Source organism: Magallana gigas, chromosome 3, assembly GCF_963853765.1.
Source record: "Magallana gigas chromosome 3, xbMagGiga1.1, whole genome shotgun sequence".
Lineage (NCBI taxonomy): Eukaryota > Metazoa > Mollusca > Bivalvia > Ostreida > Ostreidae > Magallana > Magallana gigas.
This window is the reverse complement of record NC_088855.1, coordinates 16,434,359-16,455,621: the sequence shown is the minus strand read 5'-3', so window position 1 is coordinate 16,455,621 and position 21,263 is coordinate 16,434,359. Positions and strand designations below refer to the sequence as shown.

Here is a 21,263-nt window from a genome sequence, read left to right as displayed (position 1 = left end):
GATATTTGTCGTAAGTACATCTCAAATTGGTTTTGTAAGATTGGACGTTTTCTGTAATCTTACAAAAAATGAATATACTCGAATCGCCTGATTACGTTAACTTTATATTTGTGTTCATGAGTCGTGGCAAGGCAAGCCAACGCAAGGTGCGTCTGCAGGAAATTAAACCTTGCATGCAGATTTTCAAAGCAAACTTTAGGGGAAATTATACTTTGTATCTGGATATAACTTACTTGATCTTTCTTCGGCTTTCTTTTCTTTTCTTTCGCGGGTTTATCTGACTTGTTCTCTCTGCCAGACTCTATAGTAAGATCAGTCCTCTTCTCCTCGGTCTGAATTTCCTGTTGCTCTGCCTTTGAACACGTGATCTCTTCATTTTGTCCACTAGTCTTTGTTAAATAATATGAAATAGTCATTGTAAGAAATCGCAGCTACACTGTACATGTAGGTAAAAAATAAAGTTCTACCAAGGAAAAGAGATCCCTTGTAACTTAAAGAATGCGTAACTCTCTAATTAATTTTCGTGTATGAGCTCAGAGCTAAGCTCGCGGATGGATGTTCGAACCTCTTTAAAGGCGATTACACATCCTTGTCAATGTTGTTGCAGATAACCCCCCCCCCCCCCCACCCCCTCTCTAGAACTTCATAAGCAATTGGTTAATTTTATTAATTGGTGTGGTGCGATACAACTTCTTATTTCTACGGCATATTGAAGATGTCAATACCGGTATATAAAGTGTACAGACACAACCATAAGAAGGGGAATTAACTGACCAGAAAATCAAGGACATCGGGAAGTTTGCAGTTACATGTACATGTTTAACCAAGACACATTGCCCGCTAAAACAGTTTGGTTTGCTTAATTTAAAAACTCAAGGAGCCCGAGAATATGCCGCAACTTAGGGTATGCCTTTCGTTTGCTCATGAAAGAAACACACTACAAGGTAATGATAAGGAGACAGACATATATACATGTACGCATGCCCATATTTCCATGCCCAGCCGAAATAAGATGAAAAGGGATGATGGTGGTTTGCTGGTGTGTTAAAGATCTCCCGATCTTATACCTGATGTTATCTTACATTTGAGAGCTTGAAACTGCCCCACATGTTGTAAAACATTTATGTGTGAATGCAAACGTGCCAGCTTGCAGTGTATAAAACTTTGCATCTTCCAAATCACGAACTCATCATTCGAAATTTAATTGCCATTTTGACAAAATTACCGCCATTTTCAGGAAGACCAATGAAATTTATTTAGATTTAGCACATCTACCTTATTAATGTCATTATAAAACGTCATAGCCAGCATTTTTAAAGACAAAGTATGCCTATTTGATGATTAATAAATCGTTTTTACCTAATTAACACCTATTAAGCAAAGGCCAGCATTTTTTGTTTTCAGGCCAGGAACAATTTAAAAATGATAAAATACTAAGCTAGACCAATGCATTGTTGATTGTCATCAATGAGAATTTAGGACTTTAAGAGAAAATTATTTGATTTGGAAGTCCGCCATTTTGACCTATTCAACGCCTTTTTAAGAAATTCAGCACATTTTATTTTCAGACTCGGCACACTTTGATTTTAATTTAGATTTTAAAAAATGATGTTGAATTAATTTAAATAATGATAATATTTTGCTATCAAAGGTTGTTTCTCCAAAGCAACTTGGAAGTGGATTGTTCAAAAAATTATTAACCTGTTCATTCAAAACAAAATACCGATTACATAATTCCTTGGGCACACAATTGATACTATTGGCATCGGATATCCATCCAAGACGGCTTGGTAATTAATAAACTAATTAACCAGCACGATTGAGTAAAATGAATTGACGTAGACCTCTCAAAAAACTTTATAACTTTACTTGCATCATCCAGTACAGGTAGCTAAATAGGGTGGACCTTTTCTAAACATAGGAAATCACAGATAACAAAGCTCACCGAGTCGAGGCATCTCCTTTATGAAGCATCACTTTAATGAGACCACCTTTATCATGTTATATGAAAATTATTGATAATAATTTTTACAGTCATAAATACTGTAGTATAGTTTGACACAATGTCACATAATCATATGCTCATTTCATACGGTATTGTAAGATGCAATGTTTTTCATGGGCGTTGGAACCGGGGGTGGGGGGGGTGGGGCTTATCCCCCCCCCCCCCCTACTTTTTTTGCAGTTAGACCTAACCATTAGGCACATAGCATCATGGAGCGTTCATGCCCCCCCCCCCACTTTTTCTCTTAGCAAAGATAATATTTCCTGATTTAACCTAGAAAAGATTGAAATACTAAGAAGTTAGAGACATAGGTACACTCCCCCCCCCCCCCCCCTTCGGATTAAGAAATTCATGATTTGGGGGAAAAAAATTTAAAATCTGACTATTTCGTAGGTATTTATAAATAAGTTTCCTTTTTAAAAAAAATGCTTCAGCGTACATTACATCGAATTTATCGATTATTTTCAAGAACTATCTCTTGTCAGCGGTGATGATTTGTGCTTAGGTCCAAACATTGTTTCAGTTTCGGTTTGCCAGAGTGACTGCATAGGAGAGTTGATTAAAATCAACTCCCAAAAATTATATAGCATCCTATGATACTTTACAATACTGTGTCATATGTAATATCATATGATACAATATAGAATAATAAATTGTTATAAATTATGATATTTTATCATATCATATTGTATTTAATGACATATTATAATATTGGAATATGATAAACAATATTGTATGTAATAAAATCATTTGAACCATATCATATCATAATATACAAAAAGTTTCATACAATATCATATTGTATCATAATTTTTTTTTTCGATATAATAATATATGATATAACATTGTATCATATAATACAAAAGTGTATCATATCATACAATACTGTGCTATAGAAACCATGATATATCATGAAAAAAACACGTGTATCAAGCAAGTTTGAGTAAATTAGGAGCTTTTTAGCTTCCTTGCTAATGCTCTGTATTTGAAGCTACATCTGCGATTCTATTATATTATATTTAAATCAACCATGTAAAGTTAAAATAGTACTATTATCTATAAAACATGTGACCTATTCCAAAAAACTAACCTCCTCCAGGATCTGAAACCTATGGCTCTGATTCAGCATCCTTGCCTATGGAGTGCTGCAGATTCAATAGATGCATTATCTATTCAAATTTGAAGAAGACTGAACCAATAATAACTAAGATGTGTCTATCAAAGGGCACCTGCTTAAACTTAAACCAGCTCAAAAATCTTTACCTCATCCAGCATCAAAAACCTGGGCTCAGATTCAGCATTCGAACCCGTCACACGCGTAAGTATGTTAAGTTTGGTAAGTTTAGGACCTGTTATAACTAAGATATAATCATCAGAGGGCACCTGCACAAAAAACAGGTGCATCGGTCTTCCTCGCGATTTTACTTTTTTAATACATTATTATTTGATAGAGCATTGCAAAAGGCGTTTATATAAACCGTACTTTGCAGTAGCTACTTGAGAATATTTTAGCCTAATCTGAAGCAATTATTACTTTGGAATATTTTAAATTCGCGGGGGCCAATTTCCGTGGATTGTGAGGTGGGTTGGTTTTTTTGCATATGAAATCATGGGGATACGATTTGTGAATGCGTTGGTTACAGTTAGAAAGATAGTCTCTTCTTAAATTTTCTTTTGTCGAGGACGTCAATTGGTGAGAGAGAGCTTCCAACGGAATACCATAAAAATTTAGCCACCATGAACTCGATTGATTCCGCAGTGGAAAGTATCTACTAGATGCAGCTAGAAAGTATCGGCTTAACGAAGAATCTGATCAAACCTGAACTGTAAAATTATGCAACATCCATGAAACTATATGTTATCTCTAACAGGCAAAAGACTTTTATACTTCTGGATTGCTATCAACTGGTTTTGATATTCCTTTGAGATGATGGATTTAACCATTTCTTACAGTGTACATACAATTTTCAAACTCTTTGATTTCTTTAAACTGTGCTAATGTGGATCCCTTGGTATGCTGAAATGGTGTAGGTGCACTTTAAAAAGATTCGATGGGCTGACCATTTTTAGACACGCTTTGCGGAAAGCAGAGTCCTGGCTGTAGGCAGGCAAATTGCCAATTACTATAAAGAGCACAACTTCAAATTTAAACAAAAAACCGAGCAGCGTCAGAGTAAAGGCTTCCGCTATAGTTACACAGGGAGCCATGTTTTGTCAAATCTATTGGGTTGTTTTTGTTTGCGAATAAATTTAGCATTGAATTTTTTTTCCTTCCTTATCAATTACGTGTTTTCAAATTATGCTTTTTAGGCACATATATAATGCGCATGAATTTCCATGAACTACTTATATAGCTGCACATAAAAGAAATGAGGGGAAGGGGTTGAATTTATAACGCTTGTTTCAAAATGCAATACCTTGTTGATTTTTTTTTCTACTAGACAGACACATTTTTATTAATAGCCGCTTACAAAACAATTTAGTCGCTCTCTGGCACATTTCCGACATTAAAAGCATGAGAGAGAGAGAGAGAGAGAGAGAGAGAGAGAGAGAGATTGTCAGTATTTACTACACAGTATGCATAATGACACATCAAAAGAGCCCGGCCTCCAGCACTACTTAAGTACTTTGATTTGACTTTAATAATCTCCTGAAGATTAAGAGATGTGTAATGATATAGGAAACATGCAGATTTTAAACTACCATATTTATTGTTTTTCATTACTAAATAACTGTTTATGGTTTGAAATATCATACATGTATTTCAATCGTTAGACATACACCGTATCTTATGGATATTTTTTTTTAATCACCCAGCTTCCCTTATAATTGTGTATATCGAAAGTATGTTTCTGGACACAAACTTACTGAAGTATGGTTATGTAAGGAGGGTTTTCTTTTTTCCAACATTATTAAAAATTATTCAACCACATGCTGATGCTGTAACCTTAGTTATTGGTATCATCTGAGGAGGGGGTCGGATCTAATAGTTTTGACTTTTAAAAACAAGCAACTGTCTCCTCGCTTAATAAGCTTGACATTTGATTTCATATAACGCAGACATTACTGAAATAATGGAATTCCATCGACGTGCATCTGTTGATATTTAATATTATATAGATGTTGCTACTAATATCTTCTTTTTTCATTAAATTTCAGACAAAATGTTCAAATTCAGCCACATAATGATTGCAGAAACTTTACAATCGGTATTTCCTGAGGAATCATCATATTGAAATTATATGAATCACTGGCGTCGGAAGCAAATTGAAAGTGGGGGGGCTAGACTAATCCTCAGAAATACTGAGAAAAAAGTAATTCCCAAAACCATGGAAATCCTAATCCGTTGGGGGGGGGGGGGGGGGGGGGGGGGGGGAGGGGGGGGGGGGGGGCTAGTATGCTTCTGAATCCAACTTTCAAGGTAAATTTAGGAACAATAATCTCTCCTGCGAGAAAAAGTGGGGAGGGCTGAACCCTCTATCATGCTATGTTTCTTATGGTTAGGTATAACTTTGCAAAAAAAGTAGGGGGGGGGGGCTAAGCTAAGCCCCCCCTCCCCCCGGTTCCGACGCCTATGTGAATATACCATCCAACAGATGAGACACGCTTAAAAAAGACGTTGTTATAAACTCAGTCCCCCACACCGTTGGGGAAAGTTGTGCATACAGGCCCGAACTTCTAAATAATTTGAAGACACTTCTTCACAGGTTTTTGATACAATGCTTAATACAGTAAATCTAAATAATTATATAATATATTATGTTAAACCATACTTATTTGCTCATTTTTGTTTTGTATAAAGTATACTTTGTCCGAATATTTTCTTAATTGCTTTCTTAACCTATTTTTTCAAAACTAAATTTAAACATAGGTAATCACAGATTACAAAGCTCACCGAGACGAGACATCACCATTATGAGACTTCACCTTATGAGACCACCTTTATCATATCAAATGAAAATCATACTTTATGATCTTCGACATTCATGGATTCTGTTTTGACACAATATCATATATCATCTGTTAAAAAATTGTATGATAATCATATATTCATATGTAAATCAATACAATAATATAAAATTAAATATTGCATCCTATCATATTTACAACATTTATGATACATATATCATATAATAGAATAAAATACCATAATAAACAATGATGAGATATGATATTGTAAGGTATGATATGACATTGTATTGTGTTATCAGTTATTGTATTTGATCAAATAATACAATATCATGATATATAAAACAATATAGTATTATATTACAATATCATATTACATAATACATCATAACATTGAAACATATGATATTAGATTGTATAACATAGTATGATATTGTATGATACTGTATCATTTTTTATACATAATATGATATTGTATCATATGATACAATATAATTAGATACAACATTGTATCATATCAAATGATACAATATTATGTGATGATCAAAAGTAAAATATTATAAAATACAATATTATATTATACATATTGTATCATATGATACAATTATATATTACAATATCATACAATACAATTTCATATGATGTGATAATATATCATACAATAAACCAATATCATATTATACAATATCGTATGATACGATTTTATATAATATTACAGTATCATATTATACAATTTCATGTGATATAATTCTATATTACAGAAACTAATATCATATAATTTTATTGATACAATATTATAGAATATACAATATTGTATCATATGATACAATATTATATTTTGCAATATCTTATGTAAGAGTATCATGTGATAAAATAATAAATTAATAATACAATACAATATTATACAATATTGTATCATAATATACAATACTATACATAACGATATCATGATACAATATTATAACATAAAATATCAAAAAAATTGATACAATATCATATCGTATCATATAACTTTTTATAGTATTACATATGATATTATATTGTATCATATTTAACAATAATGTTTCATACCATACAATACTATATCATAGGAATCATGTTATATCATTTATCAACAAACACATCTATCTTTCGAGCTGGTTTAAGTGAGGTAGGAAATTTCATTAGCATCCTTGATAATGGAGATCAGGCTCTGCATCTGAAGCAACCTCTGCGTTTCATTTATAATATAGTTAAATCAACTATGCAAGCTATCATCTATAAAACATGTGACCTGTTCCAAAAAAACTAAACCTCATCCAGCATCCCAAACCTATGGCTCAGATTCAGCATTCAAGCCTGTCAGGTGCATCAGTATACATAAGACGCATCTCCATGCAAGTTTGGTGAAGTTCAGACCAGTAATAACTAAGATATCATCATCAGAGGGCACTAGCAATTAAAACCTTAACCTGCTCCAGCATCCGCAACCTATGGCTCAGATTCAACATCCATGCCTGTCAGGTGCATCTGTATCATAAGACACACCATCCATTCAAGTTTGGTGAAGTTAGGACCTGTTATAACTAAGATATTTTTTTTAGCATCCTTGATAATCGAGATCAATCTCTGCATCTGAAGCTTCCTCTGTGATTCATTCATATTACAGTTTAATCAACTATGCAGGTTTGAAATAGTACTATTATCTATTAAACATGTGACCTGTTCCAAAAAACTTAACCATATCCAGCATCTGAAACCTATGGCTCAGACTCAGCATTCAAGCCTGTCAGGTGCATCAGCATCATAAGACGGTGCGTGGAAGTTTGGTGAAGTTAGGACAAGTAATAACTAAGATATAATCATCAGAGGGCACCTGTTTCAAATACTTTAAGCAGCTCTAAAAACCTTACCCTCCTCCAGCATCCGAAACCTATGGCTCAGATTCAGCATTCAAGCCTGTCAGGTGCATCAGTATCATAAGACGCACCATCCAAGGAAGTCTGGTGAAGTTAGGACAACTAGTAACTAAGATATAATCATCAGAGGGCACCTGCAACAAAAACTTTAACCAGCTCTAAAAACCTTAACCTCCTTCAGCATCTGTAACCTATAGCTCAGATTCAGCACCCAAGCCTGCCTGGTGCATCAGTATCATAAGACACACCATCCATGCAAGTTTGGTGAAGTACCGACCAGCAGTAACTTAGATATTGCTATCAAGGGGCACCTGCAACAAAAACTTTAACCTGCTCCAAAAACCTTAACTTCCTCCAGCATCCGAAACCTATTGCTCAGATTCAGCACTTAAGCCTGTCTGGTGCAACAGTATCATATGACACACCATCCATGCAAGTTTGGTGAAGTACGGACCTGCAGTAACTTAGATATTGCTATCAAATGGCACCTGCAACAAAAACTTTAATCTGCTCCAAAAACCTTAACTTCCTCCAGCATCCGAAACCTATAGCTCAGATTCAGCACTTAAGCCTGTCTGGTGCAACAGTATCATAAGACACACCATCCATGCAAGTTTGGTGAAGTACGGACCTGCAGTAACTTAGATAATGCTATCAAATGGCACCTGCAACAAAAACTTTAACCTGGTCCAACAACCTTAACCTCCTCCAGCATCTGAAATTTAGGACTAAGATTCATCATCCAAGTCCTTCAAGTCCATAAGTAGGTCCAGTTGCATCATCCATGCAAGTTTGGTGAAGATAGGACAAGTAATAGCTTAGAAACAGGACCTGCAACAAAAACTTTAACCAGGTCCGGACGCCGACGCCGAGGGTATAGCATAATCTCCCACTGACTTCGTCTCGGTGAGCTAAAAAACCAACTGTATGGCTTGATACTTCTAGGAACGGGCAGGGATGAAAAATCAAAACAAAAATGGATGTTGTATACATGTACACGGCCTGAATTCTTTTTGTTGCAGCTGACAGGAAATAATTAAAAATGGGGTTTTTTTTCAAGCAAGTGAGTGAGTACTAGTACAAGTATATATAGGTAGAACATAATCTGTTTATTGTGTACAAATTAATGTATAAAGGTTACTAACAATCTCTGTCGTAGAATTAAAATGAATGAAATTAAAAAATACTAGTGTATGCAAAATGTGTATCTACATGTATACCCTATGGTTAGCTCGTCCTACACTTCGGCTAAATGTTTTAGTTTATTAATGGATTACCTGCATGTGTTCAACTTGAAAATGAAAAGGAAAAAATATTTTTTTTAGGAAAAGTCAGCTGTTATAATTTTCAGCTATTCATGAAAACAAAACTCCCTCAGTGCAGTATTCGAACTTGGAACCTGCGGGTCCGGAGAGCGAATCTACTCCCATTGCACTTCAGAAATAAATATAAAGTTTTGGGGAGCTAAATTAAACCGTTTCACAATGGTTAAAAATCGCCGTGCTGTGACGTACTGTTTAGTCGCTCTCTGGCACATTTCCGACATTAAAAGCATGAGAGAGAGAGAAAGAGAGAGAGAGAGAGAGAGAGAGAGAGAGAGAGAGAGAGAGAGAGAGAGAGAGAGAGAGAGAGAGATTGTCAGTAATTACTACACAGTATGCATAATGACACATCAAAAGAGCCCGGCCTCCAGCACTACTTCAGTACTTTGATTTGACTTTAATAATCTCCTGAAGATTAAGAGATGTGTAATGATATAGGAAACATGCAGGTTTTAAACTACCATATTTATAGTTTTTCATTACTAAATGACTGTTTATGGTTTAAAATATCATATTTCAATCGTTAGACAATCAACGTATCTTATGAATATTTTTTTTAATCACCCAGCCTCCCTTATAATTGTGAATATCGAAAGTATGTTTCTGGACACAAACTTACTGAAGTATGGTTATGTAAGGAGGGTTTTCTTTTTTCCAACATTACTCAAAATTATTTAACCACATGCTGATACTGTAACCTTAATTATTGGTATCATCTCAGGAGGGGGGTCGGATCTTATAGTTATGACCTTAAAACAAGAGGCCCATGGGCCACATCGCTCACCTGAGAAACAATAGGTATGATAAAATCAGCTTAATGGAGTCATAATACAATCTATCTGGACAATATACAATAATATATAATACATACTTTGTATCTACACTACCTGAGGATGCTTTCACACAAGTTTCAGCTTTCCTTGCTGATTAGTTTCTGAGAAGAAAATTTTTAAAGATTTACTCTATATATTCCTATGTTAAACTTCGACACCCCATTGTGGCCCTACCCTACCCCCAGGGGTTATTATTTTCACAACTTTGATTAACACTAACTGAGGATGCTTCCACACAAGTGTCAGCTTTGCCGGCTGATTAGTTTCTGAGAAGAAGATTTTTAAAGATTTACTCTATATATTCCTATGTTAAACTTTGATCCCCCATTGTGGCCCCACCCTACCCCTGGGGGTCATGATTTTCATAACTGTGAATCTACACTAACTGATAATGCTTTATCACAAGTTTCAGCTTTCCTGGCTGATTAGTATCTAAGAAGAAGAAATAAAGATTTACTCTATTTATTCCTATGTAAAACTTCGACCCCCCATTGTGGCCCACCCTACCCCAGGGGTCATGATTTTCACAACCTTGAATCTACACTACCTGAGGATGCTTCCACGGAAGTGTCAGCATTCCTGTCCAATCAGTTTCTGAGAAGAAGATTTTTACAGATTTACTCTATATATTCCTATGTAAAACTTCGATCTCCCATTGTGGCCCAACCCTACCCCCGGGGGCTATGATTTTCACAACTTTGAATCTACACTAACTGAGGATGCTTCCACACAAGTGTCAGCTTTCCTGGCTGATTAGTTTCTGAGAAGAAGATTTTTAAAGATTTACTTTATATATTCATATGTTTAACTTCGAGTCCCCCATTGTGGCCCCACCCTACCCCAAGGGGTCACGATTTTGACAACTTTAAATCTACACTACCTGAGGATGCTTCCACAAAAGTTTCAGCTTTGCTGGCTGATTAGTTTTTTGAGAAGGTTTTTAAGATTTACTCTATATATTCATATGTTAAACTTCGACCCCCCATTGTGGCCCCACCCTACCCCAAGGGTCATGATTTTCACAACCTTGAATCTACACTACCTGAGGATGCTTCCACGGAAGTGTCAGCATTCCTGTCCAATTAGTTTTTGAGAAGAAGATTTTTAAAGATTTCCTCTTTATATTCCTATGTAAAACTTCGATCACCCATTGTGGCCTCTTCCTACCCCCGGGGTCATGATTTTCACAACTTTGAATCTACACTACCTGAGGATGCTTCCACACAAGTTTCAGCTTTGCCGGCTGATTAGTTTCTGAGAAGAAGATTTTTAAAGATTGGCTCTATATATTCCTATGTAAAACTTCGATCCCCCATTGTGGCCCTACCCTACCCGCGGGGGCCATGATTTTCACAATTTTGAATTTACACTAACTGAGGATGCTTCCACACAAGTGTCAGCTTTCCTGGCAGATTAGTTTCTGAGAAGAAGATTTTTAAAGATTTACTTTATATATTCATATGTTAAACTTCGACCCCCCATTGTGGCCCCACCCTACCCCCAGGGGTCATGATTTTCATAACCTTGAATCTACACTACCTGAGGATGCTTCCACACAAGTTTCAGCTCTTCTGGCTGATTAGTTTCTGAGAAGAAGACTTTTAAAGATTTACTCTATATATTCCTATGTAAAACTTCGACCCCTCATTGTGGCCCCACCCTACCCCCGGGGGTCATGATTTTCACAACTTTGAATCTACACTAACTAAGGATGCTTCCACACAAGTTTCAGCTTTCTTGGTTATATGGTTCATGAGAAGAAGATTTTTAAAGATTTACTCTGTATATTCCTATGTAAAATTTCGACCCCCCATTGTGGCCCAACCTACCCCCAGGGGTCATGATTTTCACAACATCTTATCTACACTACCTGAGGATGCTTCCACACAAGTTTCAGCTTTCCTGGCAGATTAGTTTCTGAGAAGAAGATTTTTAAAGATTTACTTTATATATTCATATGTTAAACTTCGACCCTACGTTGTGGCCCCATCCTACCCCCAGGGGTCATGATTTTCACAACCTCTTATCTACATTACCTGAGGATGCTTCCACACAAGTTTCAGCTTTCCTGGCCGATTAGTTTCTGAGAAGAAGACTTTTAAAGATATACTCTATATATTCATATGTTAAACTTCGACCCCCCATTGTGGCCCCACCCTACCCTCGGGGGTCATGATTTTCACAGTTTTGTATTTACACTACCAGAGGATGCCTCCACACAAGTTTCAGCTTTCCTGGTCATATGGTTCATGAGAAGAAGATTTTTGAAAATTTCTCCAAAATTTTCATAAATTCCTTATTATCTCCCCTTGCAAAAGGGCGTGGTCCTTAATTTTCACAACTTTGAATTCCCTTAGGCTAAGGTTGCTTTTTGCCAAGTTTGGTTGAAATTGGCCCAGTGGTTCTTGAGAAGATGTTGAAAATGTGAAAAGTTTACGGACAGACGGACAGACAGACGGACGACAGACAAAATGTGATCAGAATAGTTCACTTGAGCTTTCAGCTCAGGTGAGCTAAAAACAAGCAACTGTCTCCTCGCTTAATAAGCTTGACATTTGATTTCATATAACGCAGACATTACTGAAATAAAGGAATTCCATCGACACCTGTTGATATTTAATATTATATAGATGTAGCTACTAATATCTTCTTTTTACATTAAATTTCAGACAAAATGTTCCAATTCAGCCACATAATGATTGCAGAAACTTTACAATCGGTATTTCCTGAGGAATCATCATATTGAAATTATATGAATCACTGGCGTCGGAAGCAAATTGAAAGTGGTGGGTGGGGGGGGGGGCTAGACTTATCCTCAGAAATATTGAGAAAAAAGTAATTCCCAAAACCATGGAAATCCTAATCCGTGGGGGGGGGGGGGGGGGGGGGGGGGGCTAGTATGCTTCTGAATCCAACTTTCATGGTAAATTTAGGAACAATAATCTCTCCTGCGAGAAAAAGTGGGGGGGGGGGGGGCTGAACCCTCTATCATGCTATGTTTCTTATGGTTAGGTATAACTTTGCAAAAAAAGTAGGGGGGGGGGCTAAGCCCCCCCCCCCGCCCCCCCGATTCCGACACCTATGTGAATATACCATCCAACAGATGAGACACGCTTAAAACAGACGTTGTTATAAACTCAGTCCCCCCACACCGTTGGGGAAAGTTGTGCATACAGGCCCGAACTTCTAAATAATTTGAAGACACTTCTTCACAAATTGTTGATACAATGCTTAATACAGTAAATCTAAATAATCATATAATATATTATGTTAAACCATACTTATTTGCTCATTTTTGTTTTGTATAAAGTATACTTTGTCCGAATATTTTCTTAATTGCTTTCTTAACCTATTTTTTCAAAACTAAATTTAGAAAACCAACTGTATGGCTTGATACTTGTAGGAACGGGCAGGGATGAAAAATCAAAACAAAAATGGATGATGTATACATGTACATGGCCTTTATTCTTTTTGTTGCAGCTGACAGGAAATAATAACAAATTCAGGGGGTTTTTTTTTCAAGCAAGTGAGTGAGTACTAGTACAAGTATTTAGTTTGCCGTATCTCTTGTTCTTTAGGTCAAATTTCACTATAACTTAATTATACTGTCCCAAATAAGAATTTCAGATAAAAGATTTTGATAAAAAAAAATGGGAGGTAGGTAACCCCCCCCCCCCCCCATTCAACATTCAACTTCCCCGTTTATGCATACACCATTTATTCATATAGGTAGAACATAATCTGTTTATTGTGTACAAATTAATGTATAAAGTTTACTAACAATCTCTGTCGTAGAATTAAAATGAATGAAATTAAAAAACACTAGTGTATGCAAAATTTGTATCTACCCTATGGTTAGCTCACCCTACACCTTCTGCAATGATGTTTATTAGTAATTCTGCGTTCCTGGGAACCCCGTTCTGGAATGTTCTTTCTATGAGGCTAAACTCGCATCAATCCCGTCCTATACTTTCGCCATGGCGTTAATTAGTCAATCCGCGTTCTTGGTTACCCCATTCTGGAATGCTCACTAGGTTGCGCTTGGCAAGCATTCTAAAATTCGTGATTTAAAGACACAAATGGCCTTATTTTATTTTTTCAACATTTGTCAAATCTACACTTCAATGTAGACTCTATGTAAGTTCCCAAAAAATATATATTCACTCTTTACGTAATCATTCAATATCATTATATATATATATATATATATATATATATATATATATATATATATATATATATATATATATATATATATATATATAAATTTTGCTATATCGGGTTGGGTTTATCGGAAATGAAAGGATGGTATTTTAAACTTTATTTTTGAAAAATTACTTAATAGGTAAAATCAAGTTAATATAGTTTATGGACATTATATCGCACGCGTTTTAAAAGATATATATCAAAAGTAAGCACAGTTACTCTGGTGCATACATTTTTTTTAATTTGTTGGCAAAATGTCTTAATTTATTAGCATAGATATAAATGGATTATCTGCGTGTGTTCAACTTGAAAATGACAAGAACAAAAATAATTTTTTGAGGAAAAGTAAGCTTTTAAAATTTTCAACTAATCATGAAAACAAAACTCCCTGCAGTATTCGAACTTGCAACCTGCGGGTCCGTAGAGCAAAGCTACTCCCATTGCACTTCAGAGATAGACACAAAGTTTTGGCGAGCTAAACTGTTTTATAATGGTTCAAAAACGCCTTGCTGTGACGTACTGTTATAAAAAGTAAAAATGACGATTATCGAGGATATCGAAGCAATTGTTTATCATGTTACATACGGGTGTATTTGAATGTTTCGATACATGTCCTTAGGCGGGTGCAAAAATGCAAACTTAGCACTGACATAATTACTAGTGCATGTATCCGGTACAGTGTTAAGATTATTTTAAACAAAAACTAAGTTAAATCGCTTCAAAAATGGGTTTTTTTCTTCGGGCTATTTCATGAATTCATATGACGATTGTGATTCATACATGAAGCTCTAACTGAATTCTTTTACATAGAAGCACCGGCTCTTTCTTCTAAAGTTAAATTCTAACGTACATTCATGACCATCGTTACTGTAATTTAATTAATTTAGTAAAACTACAGAAAAGATATGCAGTAAATAACTGATCACTGCCACCATTAAAGTCCTATGAGTTATTATTCGGCGACTTCTACCCCTGGACCACTAGAAAGAACCTATCTTGGATATGTGTTAAAACTCAGCTATCAGTACGCACAGTACTTTGATCATTTGGAAACATAACTCGAGTTAAAAAAATACATTCTCTCTCTCTCTCTCTCTCTCTCTCTCTCTCTCTCTCTCTCTCTCTCTCTCTCTCTGTACCTTCTTTATCAATTGTTCCTTCAGAGATTTTCCAGCACTAGATTTTGCTGTTCTTGTTTTCTTCACAGACGAATCGTTTTCTTTATCCGCAATGTCAGAGATTTTCGAAGCAGCGTTCTATACACAATGAAAAAGATATCGTTTGTTTTTTATATTCGGGGTTATCGGTTTAAGTATCAATCCAAGACAAATTTTTCATAAAGATTTACATCTTTTGAGCTTAAAATTGGATTGAAAATCGCGTTTACCTGGGCAGCCCTTCTTCTCGGCATTTTGGTACGATCACTTGACCACTGTGTGAGATCAACTCACGTCGAGTGACAACGTACATGTATAACCCAAAGGCACGATAAGGTTACATGGTCATAAAAGCTTAAACAAAAATTATGCCTGCGATTTCAGACAACGTGCAGTTAAGGAGACTGGATGGTAAACAAATTTTATCCATCAGATTTACCTTAAAATTGTACATGTATATTATTTTCCATAAACTTACATTAATTAAAAGAAGAATCACAATAGTTTCATTGTAATTTTATTATTTTCCTTAATTAATCTTATGCATAAATCTCCGTTTCAAATAGGTTAATAAAGTCTACAAAGGCCACGATCAGTTTGAAATTTTCAAAGCGAGGACTGGAGGGGGTTAAGCTAAAAAATCAACGGACTTTTCTCAGTTTTACAATGAACATTTGCTAATTCGAACTCGCTTAAATGTTTATAATCACATGTTGAGTTTAATTTATACAATTTGCACTGATTAAGAAGTATGTTGTGATATGACATAATGTTTCAAGTAATTGTTAATAAATGAATTATTACATGGCTTCTATAAATAATACTAGACTTTGACCCGTGCTTGCACGGGTTGGCATTGCGTATGATATCGGACATTCACGAAATAGATGCATCGTATTGTTGACATTTATAATGCTATCAATTTCACTACACTCTGCTTAGTTAGAATAATCTAACTGTGTCTCAGGACAGGCCTTTATAACCACAGTTAAAATGCCTAAGTTAAAATACCCGTAATGTAGCAAAAAATTGCAGAATCGCTCCGAAACGATTATGGAGAAAATCAATGAAGCTGCATTGCAAATAACAGTCAAATTATTCATAACAAACCATTTTGAGGCTGTAAATACCTTTCATCTAAAATTTAATTCATATTAATGAAGAATTTAACACTTTTTCAGCAACGTTTTTTACTCGCATCGAATTTTCACACCATGTTGACATTCGGAACTCTCGGGATATAGCAAATTTTCAATGAAAATTTAAACGTAATAATTTTGTATTATCGTTTCTGAGTTTATCCATGCAAATGTGATATTGTGGAAACATAAACTACAGAGCCTCTCGTGATTTGGCGTAAATGTAATGCATATGCACAAGATTGTATATAAAATCAAAAAAAAAAAATCAAGATGATTTCCGGATTTTTGTAAGGAATTTTCGTTGATTATAATTTAGCAAAGCATGATGGAGAAAAAAATAAATAAAAACAAACTGGTTATCTTCAAGTACCAATGATGTTTAAAATATAGAAAAATATATATATACAAAAAACAGTTCTCTTCCGATTTCTCGGTATTCAAGTCCAAAAACTCGAGTCTATTATTTTGATAGTGATACTATAGTACTTTGTTGTGAACAGATTTTTGAAAGAAAAATGAAATGTTGGATATGCGTACGCACATGACTACAACGCATTCTTTATCTAGTATTTGGTATATACATGCACATGTATAGATTGTAAGCATCATAAGCGTCGGAACGGGGGGGGGGGGGGGGGGCTAGGGGGGGCTTAGCCCCCCCACTTTTTTGCAAATTTATACCTGACCATTAGAAACATAGCACAATAGAGGGTTCAGCCCCCCCCCCCCCCACTTTTTCTCGCAGGAAAGATTATTGTTTCCAAATTTACCTTGAAAGATTGAAAAGTTGGATTCAGAAGCATACTACCGCCCCCCCCCCCCCCCCCCCCCCCCCGGATTAGGAATTTCATGATTTGGGGAAAAAATTGTTGGGTAAGTATTTTTTTTTTTACGGGAAGTATAGGTATACCCCCCCCCCCCCCCCCCACGGATTAGGATTTCCATGATTTTGGGAAATACTTTTTTCTCAATATTTCAGAGGATTAGTCTAGCCCCCCCCCCCCCCCCCCACTTTCAATTTGCTTCCGACGCCAGTGAGCATTATCAATTGCAACTTACATGAATATGGAAATAAAAAAGCACATGTCATTTAATAAATTGGCTTTGTGAAAGCACCATTGATGAAAGTGCATCGACACACAATGCAAATTATCCCCTCTTTTCCTGTTTGTTGAGTTTGTTGGGAAATGACTGCAACATTTATACGATATAATCCTGACACGTCTGCTATCATGATTATATTGTTTCCTGATCTTGTCTTTCAAGGTGAAATAACAACAAAAGGCATGTCTTCGTTCTCTGAGAAAATAAACGTAAATAGTCGACTTAAGGTAGTCTACCCAATATGCATAATTAATTCTTCATGCAGAAATCAAACAACGAATATACTGTAGGTCATTTGCCGCAATGATTTTTCGGGCAACAGCCGTCTTGGCCGATATGGCATTGGCCCTATCTTTTTGTCGGCCGACTTATCTTCTGTCCGTCGGGCCAAGTTTTAATTGTTTTCTGCGTCGGTGACCGATTTCTTCAGTTGAAACAGTCATTGAATAACCCGAAGAACATCATCCGACCATCATCAGACAGATCGTTTTATGTCTGTCGTCGGTCAGTCAACATTTGGATTTTTCAAAAATGTCGGTCGGCAGATACCAATTGACAATCGAAAATCGACCGAGAGTCGTCTGGGATTCAGGGGCGATTTCTACAAATCGGCTGATGGACGACCGACCGACGGATTACGTTAAGGTGGTATGGGACACCTACATATTGTGACGTATTTCCGATCAAAATAAACATTAAAATCAAGCATAATTTTATAATTTTGTTCTTTCCTGAAATTCTTACCTTACAGCGTATAGCGCAGTGGCCCACTTTTATTATTTGATGTTTGAAAATCATGTATTGATTAAACGGAGGTTGGGTGGTTCAAGGGTCGAACGAATCTCGGATTATCTATACTCTGGCTAAAGGAGCCAAAAATTGGAAACTTTTGGTAAGAAGAGACCTGCAGGGCGTTATTGGGCGATCTTTTATAAAAGTTTCATTTATAATGTACACAACATGCATACTGTATATTTCTACAAGCATATAATGCACAAGAATTTAAAGTAGATTTTTTAAATAGAAGATTTATTCAATTCAAAATATTGCTAAGTGACAATATACCGTGTAGTTTTCAAGATAATGTACCTATTTATATACCCTATCAAGAAAAATACATGTTCACTGTAAGGTTATATATGTACATGTACCCCCCCCCCCCCCACCTTCCTTCCCAAAATAAAAATCCCTAACTTCTGTCTAATGAGTAGTGAATCTCAGAATTTAAAAGCAGGGCATTATGAACAGAATAACAACGCAATTAGTTTATACCCCAAGACAAGCTGTGATACATGTACATGTAGAACAGAAAAAATATTAATTAAATCAATACATTTTCACTATGTTGCCATGTTGGCCAAGGGTTCTGAACCTTTATTCTAGGGGTCATGAGTTTAACAATTTAGGTAGAGGGCTTCAGGAATATCATAAACATGCAATCAGTTTATTCCGACTACTTTGGAAGTGTAGAAAATATTTTCTAAGTTTAAATACATTTTCACTATTTGGCCATAATGGCCCTGCCCTTGGGCCTGAACCAAACCAAGAGACCATGAATTTCACAGTTTTATAGGTAGATAATAAATGAATATAATAACCATCCATTCAGATTTTTTTCTCGAATATGCATGGTAGTAGAGTAGCACATTTTTTAAAGATTTTTAATACATTTCACTATATTGCCATATTGGCCCCACCCTAGGGCCTGAACTCCCAACACAGGGGTCATAAATTTCACAATTTTGGTATCATGGACATACATTTAGTTTTTCTCAAATGTATATGTGAGTAGAAAAGAAAATTTTCTAAGATATAATACATTTCCACTATATAGCCCCACCCTAGGGCCTGAACCCCTGTCCTAGAGGTCATGAATTTTATAGTTTTGGTAGAGGACTTCATGGGGGGAAAACATGCATTTATTTTTTCCCACGTGTTGAAATAAAGAAGATTTTTTAAAAAGTTTGCCCTTTTTTCATATTTGGCCCCATCCATGAGGCCCTGGGGTAATAAGGTGAAAAATTTCACAATTTAGATTCCTCTTAAGCTAGAGAGTTTCACATCAAAAATGGTAACAATTGGCATTGTAGTTTTCAAGAAGTTAAAAATGAAAACTGTTATAAGGAATGCACACAATAACAGATGGAGACCAATTTCAATAGATAACCTGAGTGACTCAGGTGACCTAATAAATCAAATTAAAATGCTAACAAAAAACAAAAACAAAAGTCTGCGGTTCAGTAATGAATTTATTTTTCAGAAAATATAACATAAGATACATGAAATTGTTTTTTTCATTTTTATAAGGAAACAAGTAAAATGTTTCTCAAAAAGTGTAACATTTTTTTCAACATCTCTCTCTCTCTCTTGTGTGCAGAATTAACTACTCAATATCACAGATATATGTGCTTTTTATAAACTTTTTATGCAAAAAATGACACATTCTCATTTGATATCACAGTTAGGCCTTAAATTTATATCACTATAATTCACACACAAAATATGAACACAACATAAACAGTAATCATAAAGAAAATTCAGAGAATGTTCCGAAATGTCACAAACAGCAACAGTGCAAATTAAATCATTTATACAAACACTTCATAATATAAAACATAATAAATATATACATTTATTATAAAATAAAAACAAATATTGTTTGCATCAGTATCCTCTATTTAACTAAGTATGTATGTACAATCATGTGAAAGTCGTGTTTACTTGGTTTTACTGGCAAATGCCATTTATCAGCACAAAACTGGTTGCCATGGTTACCCCTCAATGTGCTGGTGCAACAGCATGGTCAGATGGGAGGTAGGACTGATTGTGAATGAAGTATTTCTGGGAGGATTTGAGGGTTATTAGAATAGGTTCTTGGTAATTTGGCAATAAAGCATCAATAGCACTTGGGAATGGGTTCATGTACAAGGTTTTCATGGGCAGGTTTATGCTAGGAGTAAAGTGAGTGATGTCTCCTGGAATGGGTTGGTTTCCTCGACCTGTTGTTGCTGGGTAACGGTAATCTGCAAAAAAAACAAAGCAAGCTGTCAACATTGCTTAATTATCATTACAATTTTTTTAAAGCTGCACACAGTACAGTAGTTGAAATAGTACCAGACTGAGTATTCTTTCCTCATTTTCTTATCAGTAATTTATACTGCTACTATCAAGACAAAATCTATTAGATCTGATAAGTTTCAAGCGAATGAACATCATACATACTTTTGAAAGCTACAGTACCTGCCAAAATATTAAAGTCTGTCACAAAATGGCTGATGTAATGTAACTTGAAAAACGTAATCCAAATTGTGTAGCAGTGTTCAGAGATTTTAGTGATGAAATTCATTGAATAATATTGTTTTCCCATTCTTAAATGATCTTAGGCCTCGGATCGATCACCAATATAATTTCTTGTTTGTCTGACCCCATGCACTCGTATTTTAATACAACGTACTGTACAAATGAAATTATAAAAAATTTCTTGTATCCAGAAAATTATGCACTGTTTTCTGGTCTATTTTTGCTCTATTTTTCATATCTTTAATAGTTTTCAATTCATAAAATTAGAAACAAGTAGAAAAATATAACTGCATGTCTGCACAAATTTCTTTATATACCACTTAAAAGTTTTGCTTACAAAATTTTTTTAATTTATTATTTAATCGCTCGCCTGCTTGGACCTTTTTT

General features: G+C 35.3%; 2 protein-coding genes across 15 annotated transcripts in view; both read right to left on the bottom strand.

Annotated features, from left to right (window-relative positions):
* Positions 1-15,646, bottom strand: part of LOC105329753 (DNA ligase 1) — a 48,815-nt gene extending 33,169 nt beyond the window's left edge. For all 7 annotated transcript variants that reach the window (XM_011431123.4, XM_020067856.3, XM_011431126.4 and 4 more), the window contains exons 1-3: positions 15,561-15,646; positions 15,313-15,429; positions 234-389 (exon numbers count right to left, since the gene is read on the bottom strand). In XM_011431123.4, the coding sequence (XP_011429425.2) occupies positions 234-389; positions 15,313-15,429; positions 15,561-15,584 (297 nt within the window). In that variant the 5' untranslated portion in view covers positions 15,585-15,646. The remainder of the gene's footprint in view (positions 1-233; positions 390-15,312; positions 15,430-15,560) is intronic.
* A 4,161-nt stretch (positions 15,647-19,807) lies between these two features.
* Positions 19,808-21,263, bottom strand: part of LOC105329755 (WD repeat-containing protein 97) — a 33,014-nt gene continuing 31,558 nt past the window's right edge. For all 8 annotated transcript variants that reach the window (XM_066078690.1, XM_066078686.1, XM_066078684.1 and 5 more), the window contains one exon: positions 19,808-20,599. In XM_066078690.1, coding sequence (XP_065934762.1) covers positions 20,355-20,599 — 245 coding nt within the window. In that variant the 3' untranslated portion in view covers positions 19,808-20,354. The remainder of the gene's footprint in view (positions 20,600-21,263) is intronic.